At 27.1% G+C, this 9,758-nt stretch overlaps 1 protein-coding gene across 2 annotated transcripts; it reads right to left on the bottom strand.

Annotated features, from left to right (window-relative positions):
* Positions 1–241: 241 nt before the first annotated feature.
* LOC145184054 (hepatocyte growth factor-regulated tyrosine kinase substrate-like) lies at positions 242–8,464 on the bottom strand. 2 transcript variants are annotated; one of them, XM_090092445.1, is made up of 17 exons: positions 8,288–8,464; positions 7,943–8,027; positions 7,576–7,651; positions 7,356–7,448; positions 6,932–7,052; positions 6,223–6,275; positions 5,911–5,979; positions 5,536–5,663; positions 5,239–5,338; positions 5,036–5,122; positions 4,836–4,961; positions 4,385–4,423; positions 3,154–3,315; positions 2,890–3,015; positions 2,429–2,501; positions 2,054–2,329; positions 242–1,601 (listed from the first exon to the last, which is right to left on the bottom strand). In XM_090092445.1, exons 1-17 carry the CDS (start codon positions 8,337–8,339, stop codon positions 385–387), a joined length of 2,883 nt encoding a protein of 960 aa, XP_089948571.1. In that variant the 5' UTR covers positions 8,340–8,464; the 3' UTR covers positions 242–384. The 2 variants fall into 2 exon arrangements, with proteins under 2 accessions (XP_089948571.1, XP_089948573.1); XM_090092447.1 differs by having other exon boundaries at positions 3,172–3,315.
* Between the last annotated feature and the right edge of the window lie 1,294 nt (positions 8,465–9,758).

Genomic DNA, 9,758 nt, shown 5'->3' with positions numbered 1-9,758 from the left:
ATTTAATTTGAATAATAAAATTTATAAAACAAAACTTATTTGCAAAGAATAATTAGTATAATCTAAAATGCACAAAAGAAAACATTTTATATGAACAATTTAACATAAATTATGTGCAGAGTAATTACCATACACAAAAATAACACAAACCATTTTTAGCAAACCAGTTTATAACTAAAAACTGGTTTGTAACTAAATTGCAAATTGAAAAGGAAATTCAAAAACAAAAGCAACTTAAAGATTTTTTTTTTGGTTAATTTTTATTTTTATTTCCAAAGGATTAAACCCAATCAAAAAAAGTAAAAATTTATTTTTTAAAAAGAACTTAAGAATAAGATTTAAAGAAATTACAGTAAAATTCCAAGAATAAAATTTGATCAATTTCTAGTCAAATGAAATCAATTGCAAATCTTTCATTGTTGAATTTAGCTCCTGAACTGGTAAATTTGTCGAATAACCAAGTTGCTGTTTTGACTGAGAAAGTCCATTTGTCTGAAAGGTATGATTATTCTGTGCTACATTAAGTGGTTGGTGATACTGCACTTGTTGACTTTGCAAAAACTGATTTTGCAATAACGGCTCTTGTTGTTGCTGTGGCTTGTACTGCAGTGCTTGATGCTGAAACTGTTGCTGCTGATTTTGTTGGGATTCAAGCACCTGTGTAATAGGTGGCTGTTGTGGCGGTGTAAATGACTGCTGCTGTGAAAAACGTTGTTGTTGCTGTGTAAAAGTTTGTTGCTGCTGTGTAAAGGATTGTTGCTGCTGGGTAAAAGTTTGCTGTTGCTGTGTAAAAGGTTGTTGCTGCTGCTGTGTAAAAGGTTGTTGCTGCTGCTGCGTAAAAGGTTGTTGCTGCTGTGTTAAAGGATGTTGCTGTTGATAAAGTGATTGATTGATATGTTGCAATTGGGATTCATGAAGATAAGGTTGCTTGTATAAGTTGTTTTCTGAATACTGACCATAGTTTTGGTTAGCTGAGGAATAAAAAGTAAGAGACTGAGGGTCTTGTTGAGATTGTAAAGGAAGAGCTGAACTTAAAGTTGGTTGTATTGAGGACTGATTAGGAAGGTACTGTTCATTTCGATAAACACCTTGTATAGGAATATTTCCCATTAGTGGAACTGCTGAAGTGCCATCATCATCAACAACTTTTTTTTTTTGATAAAAGTCCTCTTTCAAAGGATCTTGCTGGTAAATATGTTGAACTGTTACTCTAGATGGTTGTTCGTAAGGTGGAGGTGCCATATTCATATTATACTCTGTTAGGGATTGAGGCACAGTAGTATACTGACGTGCTACTTCTATTTGATTTGGAGCTCTTGAAACTGTTTGTGTCAGTACAGTGTTCTGATTTAAGTTTTGAAAAGACGTTTGAGGAACTTGCTGCAGTGAAGAGCCATCTTGAATAGGATTTGGGAAACTGCTGGGTTGTTGCTCAAATTTTTTAACTCTGCTACCTACCTGAATGCTGGCATCATAATCAACTGCACTAAGAGGAGTAGCCATAGCTAATTTAGTCTTTGATTGGTATTCAAGTGAAGAAGGAGGAGAGCTAAAACTTTGCACCTGACTATAAACTCCTTGTACAAGTGGGGGAATAGCACCTACAGGATAAACTACATATATACTATGAATAATGATATATAAGAATAATATTTAGTAATAAAAAATATAATATAAATATTGGTAAAATAAAATGAACAAAACGAAAACTACAAAAAACACATATTAGGGGTTTACAAAAAACAATTTAAGAGACCTAAACTCTGAGATAAAAGATATTCATACCAGTAATTCTCAAAACTATGATATTTATAGTAAAAATAGATTTAATATAATTTAACTTTATCTAGAATACAAATTAATTTAAGTTTTTTCTAAATTATTAGATTAAAAGTCAGGGAATTATTATTTTAATTTAAAAATGGAACAGATTAAAAAACAATTAATTTTTTGGACAAAACTTTGTATAAAAATAATTGACATCAGATTCAAGGACTGGAAACAAAAATTACCAAAAACTTAACATTCATTTCTCAATTAAAGAAACTATTACCATCATAATTTTGTGTCTGTCTTTCACGCAGCTTCTGCTGTTGATACATTTCAAGTTCTTGCTGTCGCTGAAGCTGTAAAACATGTTGATATTCAAGATACTCTTGCTTTTGCTGCCTCATTAGTTCAAGTTTCTGTTCCATTTGCATACGTCGCAACATTTCTTGCTCTAGCTCCTGCTGTCGTGTTTTTTCCACGTACTGAGCACGCATATCATTTAAACTTTCACGAGCTTCACGAATCACTGACAACTTTGCAAGCATGGCTTCATATTTGTCTAGAACACAGATAATTAATTGCAAATTACATCACAAAGACCATTTTAGAACTTACTTTGCAAAAAACTAAAAAATGGATGTTATTGTATAAACCTTACTTTGGCTTTCTTCTTGATCCTCAATAAGGTTTAACAACTGAGGATGCATAGCACTCAGCGAGGAAAACAGTGACTATAAAAAACAAACAAACAAGAAATTATGGTAACAATTAATGTTATTTAAAATATCAAGTCATGTGCTTTTACTGCACTCAGAACCCTTTTAAATTTGAAAATGCTAATATAAGCAACAAATTAAAATTAATTGCAATAAACCCTAAAAACTTGTCAAATCCTAATATTGTCAAATCATTTATACTTACCTTACTCTTATTATACTAATTTTTTTAGTTTATTATTCAGAGTTTTTGAAACAGAATAATCTTTTTGTGAAATCATTTATGATTGACAGTAACAATTCTAACAGCTATAATTATTCTAATATTTATGTAAAAATAACAACAAAAATAGTAAGAACAATTCATACCATTAATAACAAATTATAAAAAAACAACAACAACCTGCACAGTAGAATCCATTGCTATATGTTTTCCTTTTGAAGATACTTCATTCATTCTATTAATGAACATAGATATACTTTTGTCAATCGTTTGAACAAATGCAGAACTGTCCTCTGATTCATCCTCCTGTCATAAAATTACAATTTCATAATTAGTTTCTTATTAATAAAGTTAATATTTTACTTTTATTAAAAAGCACTTCTTATAGAACTGTTGCTTTGTAATTTTGACTGTAAAAAGATTGCTTAGTAATAAAAAAGTTACAAAACATAATCTCAGTACAACTGTTGCATTGTCTGTATGCTCTCTTGCTACTTTCAAGCCATTAGTTTGAGGAGGTGCAACAGCTGATGGTGCTGATGGCTTAAGAGACTGAATATCAGCTTTCTTTTTCTCCCAATAAGTACGATCCATATATTGTGCAAGCTAAATACCAAAGTTTAGAAAATCGAGGATCATCACTTACCTTTAAATTAAAAGATGTGTAAAAAAAGATGTATACAAAAAAGAAGCTACAATAATTAACTATTGGTTAAATCCACTTAAAAACAGATTTTTTGAAAATGTTGGTCTCAAAATCAGACAACTTTTGGTATTTATAAATATTATTAAATAAAATCTCAAAAACACAAATCTCAAAATATTAGTCCCCAACCACCTCATTGAAATTAGCTTTTTACAACAAAAAGCAGCTATTTTAAATTCTTGTTTCATCTCTCTCTGATATACTATTTATATTAAAAAGCTAAAAAATGCTACATGTAATAAGAATTGATTGAGAATACTTAATACATTCCAAAATCAACAGAGCCTTAGAAAGTTAAATGTTTCTTTTTACTGGAATATGTTTGATAATTCTTTCATATTTTGATTAAAACCATTGCATTTTTTTATTTTACTAAACAAAAATGAAAATTTATAGATGATTTTTTTTTAACCTAGAAAATTAATTAAGTTAGCATCAAAGCATCATGCTTTTAGCAAATTTTGTCTGATACTACTTTAAAAAACTAGGTGCTTCACACACTGATCAGGGGGAAAAGTAATTGCTAAAAAGAATCAATAACCAAAGAATCTTACATCTCTAATTGAATGTAGAGTATTTTTGATAATTGGGCAAATTATCAAAAACACTCCACATTTGATTAAAGAAATATTTAGACAAAGAAATCAAGTAAAAATATTACATTTAAATATTTTTTGGTTGAGGATGATCCAGTAACCTTAGAGAAAAATTGAAATTCCAAAAGTTCCTTTTGATTTTTGGATGTATTTGCAAGTTACAATTTTTAGCTTTCTGATATAAAAAGATAACAGAGTATAAAACCTTAATTAAGAATGGTATTTTTCTCACTATTTCAGTAAAAAACAAATAGTTCTGAAGATGCTTGCAATTGGGGATTTTATTATGATTTTGCAATCAAAATGAGTTGCATCCCCTGCTCTACTACATTAGCTAACAAAAATACTCTGGAAAAAAAAGAAAACAAATAACCTCTGGTTGATTAGTATAAACTTCTTGTAAACTTGCAGCCTGTAAAGTTTAGAAGAGAAAAATTATAAGCAACATTATTTTATTTTACATATTTTGGATTTATTTACTTGTGTTCTTATTATTTTTAAACAATTTGAAACCTAAATTACATGTAAAATTATTGCGCTTATATTATATTAAATATACAAAACTGATTTTACTCTTAAAATATACAAAAAAATAGAGCTCTGGCTGGTTAAAGAACTTTTTAATTGCTTAAAATTAAAATATATAATTATCATAATAAAACTGATAAAACAATTAGGCCAATACCTTAAAGTAAAATTTTTTTTTTTTTTGAAATTTTTTTATTTAAAAGCCCATTTTAGTGTGAAGAATTTCATATAAAAAGTTTTAATTGTTGTGTTCAAATAGAAAAATAATTTGTCAGTATAAATATTATAACACATACAGCATTTGAATACAAGCTTGGTTTGTTTTCTGCTGTCTTAACATCTTTTACAGCATCCTTTTCATTAGAGAATGAAGCTTGGTATAAAGGTTGTGAAGCAGCTGACCAACCTCTTTTTGAAGCATTCTAAATCCAAAATTAAACTTTTAACATTTTTGTTATTTTTTCCTAAATTTTAGTTTTAATTGAAGGAAAAATACCTTATTTGACTCCTCTTCACTTAGGGAAAGTGCCAGAGCAAGTTGCAGCTCATCTTCCTCTTGACTTTCACTTTGATTTGACTGAACCTAAAGTTTAGGCATGAGAAATTTTATGAAAAAATTTCAAACCAATATGTTGAAATTTTTTCCTTTTTGCTATCAATAATTTTTTAATAAATAATCTTAAATTTTTAAAAGTTAACCTTTCTTTGCTCTTCTTTATAAAGATCTGATTTGAGATACTCTTCTGGAAGACCATTCTCACCATCTTCATTTTTAAAATGTTTCATCTCTTTTCCATTACTACAAAAAAAATTTTAATGCCAGAATAAAAGCTAGAAAAGGGATAAATAAATGAACATATTAAATCAAAAATGGATATATATGTAGGATATAAAAATTGAAGTGTATAAATAAAGCTATACATCAAGCTTTAAAAAAAATATTTTTTGTAAAACTTTAAATTAATATGCAGGAAGTAATTAAGAATAATTACTAACTTTGGATTGATTTCATCAAAGCATGTGTCACATACACGGACTTCTCTTTCCATACCAATTTTCGGTATTATAGATGTCTTGGAAGAGCATTTACCACAAAATACTTCACCGCATGCTCTGCAATGGTGCTTCACAAATATTTTTAATATTTTAAAAAGCAAAAATAACATTATTTATAAAATTAAAATAAGACAATAAGAATCTTATAAAACTGAAAGTGATTTAAATAAAAATAAACAAAAAAAGAAGGTAAAGCTATTCTAAATAAATTTAATATGAAATAACTTTTTGATAGAGGTAGAATTTCCATCATGAATAGCATTAGTATTATGTTAAAAATCTAAAATAAATAAGTAAACTATACTTCTAACTTACCTGTCTTGTAAAAGTAGAAAATTTTGTACGGCATAAATGGCAAACATCACCATCCTTCCATTCTGGAGCCTGAAAACAAAGCACAATATAAACAGCCTAAACACACTTTAATATGTTTACAAAAAACAACAACATCTATGTGTGTGAATTATTGCCTAAATATTTTAATTGAGAATGGCTCACAAAAAGTCTTTAACTAAAACTAAAAGAAAAAGAAATCCTTAAACTTTGAACAATTTTTATTGATAAAAATAATTTTTAACCTGAAACTTAACTTTTAAAAAATGTTCAAAATTTAAAAACAAAACATACATGATCAGCAGAAAACATCGCATCACTTTCCTTTAGAACAGGAAACTTTACACCTAAAGAAAGAAGAGATATTTTTCAGAAACGTTTTTTGTAAAATCTGTATTGTTTTTTTTTTTGTTGTTGTTTTTTGTTTGTTTTTTTTTTAAACTTGAGCTTCTTTCAGACATCATATTGAACTTTTTCAGCATTTCAAACTTTTTGCTTTTTGCACTTGATAATTTTATCCAAACTAAAATTAAAATTGTTTAACTAAAATTTAAATTTTATTCCAGTTTTAAGTATTTTACTGCTCCAGCACTTTTAAAACAAGCAAAAAAGGGAACTGTTCATTAAGAAAATAGTAATTTTATGAAGCTAAAAATCAGTACAATTTTTTATTTCAAAAACTGATTTTTTTTTTTTGTAGTTTTAATAATTTTTCAAAAATCTTTTTGTTTTATACCTTTTATAATTTTACACAGAATCTTTTACATGGGATATTTTCATTAAATAATTGTTAACATAACATAAAAAGCTTTACAACAACAAATGTTTGTTTTTGTTTTATAAAAACCAATAAATGTTTGAACTTTGAAGTAGAACATCTAAGCAACAAAGATTTCCATCCAAACAAGATTTTATTTTCTTAAAAAAAAAAAAACTGCTAATACTTTTAATCAGTAAAATATAGAGCATAGTAACCAAATTAAAAACAAAAATCACACCACACCTTCCATCTTTAACAGGCTGTAAGTACCAAGAATGGGTTGAAATTGCGGTTTATTACGAAAGACATGATTCCATGCTTGAACCATAGTCAAGACCTGCTCTTTTACAGGTGGAGTCCCAGTCTTAATAAAGGAAAAAGAAATTAAAGAAATTTATATATATACATATATAAACATATATATACATACATATATATACATATATACATATACATATATGTATATATATATATGTATATATATAATATATATAATATATATATGTATATAAATGTATATATTTACATATATATACATAGACGTATGTGTATATACATATACATATATGTATATGTATGTGTGTGTGTGTGTATATATATATATATATATATATATATATATATATATATATATATATATATATATATATATATATATATATATTACTTGAGCTAATGTTTTTAGTTCGCTCATAAACTCTTGATTGTTTATCTCCTCATGGAAAGGCTGTCCACAGTTCTTTACACATGTTTCCATAACCTGAAATAGATTAAATTCAAAAAATAAAATTTTTTCTCTAATTATGTTTGAATTACTTTATCTTAAAAATAACATTGATGAAACTAAATGATATTCACAATAATAAGCTAAAGTCAAGTATTCTTACAACAAGTGCAAATCTTGAAATATTGGGATTAGTATCTCGAATTTGATCACGTATCTTTTTAACAGCATACTTAGGCCTGTGAAAAAGAAAATTTATTATTACTTTTAATTTGCTTAACTTCTTAAACAAAGAATATACACAAATCCATAAACTTTACTTATAATTATTTTTTACTGAGCTGCTATAATTTTTTTTATAGAAATCTCAAAATCATCTGCAGTTAGAGTTTTTACATTCTAGTAACAAGATATGACAAGGAAAACCTAATTTTATGCTTTTATGCACAAGAAATCAAAAATAATGTAAATCTACATCCATTATAAAGTGTTCAATTTGAAAGCTGGTTTTTAAATTTTTAGATACTTACGTCACATCTTTTTGACGAATGGAATCACATATTTCAAGGTTAATAGCCCAGTTAGGTTCAAGTAGCATTTGACTTGTTGCAGCCTCTAAATTATGAAAAAAATAATTCTTTATTTTATTTGGATTGAGCCAACAAAAAAATAACATTAAAATTTTAAAACTTTATGATGATAGCAAAATGTCTTGATAAACATGAATGACATGTCTTTGAGACAGAATACTTGCTTAATTTGGAAAAACAGAAAGAATTTTTTTTTAAATATCATTAGGTGTTTATGACAACGTTTTAAGAATATTTCAAGATAAATATATTATTTGACTATTATAGTGAATTATATATGATTACCAAGTAACTTGTCAAATCGACTTTTTCCACTTCCACCACTGAATATATTCATTCTTTTTTTTTTTTTTTTTAAAAAAAAAATAATAATAATATGCCTGTAGCTTCCAATAAATCAACCGCAAAGGTTAAGTTTCCCTAGCTGGATACAATTTTCAAAATGATATATAGCTATAAATACAATGAAAACAGTCCATTAAAGTATTGACTTTTGCAATATATTATTTGTATATAGCAGATATATATCAATGTAATATACAAAATAAAGTTTGAAAAATAAATTAATACAGTATTTTAAATGTTATTTAGAAAAGGTGCATCAAAAATATTATCTATATTACAACTATTCATTACGTAATGGCGTTCTTATTATTTTTGGAGGTAAGAGGGGGTTCTGATACTAATTACTGTTAGTCGATAGTGAAAGCGCCAATAGGTTAATGTTATAAAACAATGACATAAGTGTTTAGGCGAACCTTCTAGTACTTGGTGAAAAAATCAAAATCAAGTCCTAAAATTGTTAAACAACTTTGTCGTTGATTAAAAATCAAAAGTGTGAGTAATTAAGAATTTGTGATTTTCTTTTACAATTGCGAAGATATTTCGTTGTGTGATTATTTTTACGTTTTTACAAAATTTGTATTTTAACGAAGGTGTAAACTTTAATAAATATCTGAGTCTCGGTACGAAAAGTATTGTGTGGTGACTTGGATCGTTCATTTTTACGATACTCGTTCTTCAATGCCGACCCCGGTACAGAATTGGCATCGGTCTAGGTAGGACGGACTTTTCCGATACCAACTTCGAAGTATCGTTGATAACAGTATCAAACATACCAGACTTCCGAGACTCTGATGCTTACTTTATAACATTGAACCTTGCTATCGGTACACAGTGATCAAAAACGGCTCGTACGACGAACTTAGACAAAAAAAAAAAATTTTTTTGAGATGGCAAATTTAGGAATTTTTTTCTTTAAAAAAATTTGAAAGATTAAAATTTTAGGTCAAACTTAAAGGTCAAATTTTACATTTATTGTTTAGATTTTCCCTCGATCTTAAATGAATCAACAACAAATGACCAGTTTACGAACGAATTTACTCAAAGTAATGACCAAATGACAAGTTTATTCAAAGTAGATAAAACTTATTTTTGATTCTTTCGAATGTTTTAAGTACTTAAAAATTTTTAATGTAAAACTTTTACTTTTCTCGAAGATCAAGAGGAGACAATATTCCTAAAAAATTTTTATAATATTCAGTATTTACAGCTACATTAAAATTTTTATAATATTCAGTATTTACAGCTACATTAAAATTTTTATAATATTCAGTATTTACAGCTACATTAAAATTTTTATAATATTCAGTATTTACAGCTACATTAAAATTATCTTTAGTAGCAATTGGCGCTTTCATCCAAAAAAAACAATTATTTTGTGATTAAATGAACTTTTTTCTTCCGAAAAATATGG

The sequence above is a fragment of the Hydra viridissima genome, unplaced genomic scaffold (genome assembly GCF_058129835.1).
Source record: "Hydra viridissima isolate aposymbiotic clone 2 unplaced genomic scaffold, HvirCarnegie_v1 scaffold_7, whole genome shotgun sequence".
NCBI lineage: Eukaryota > Metazoa > Cnidaria > Hydrozoa > Anthoathecata > Hydridae > Hydra > Hydra viridissima.
The sequence above is the reverse complement of the archived record's forward strand: the minus strand, read 5'-3'. Positions and strand labels throughout refer to the sequence as shown.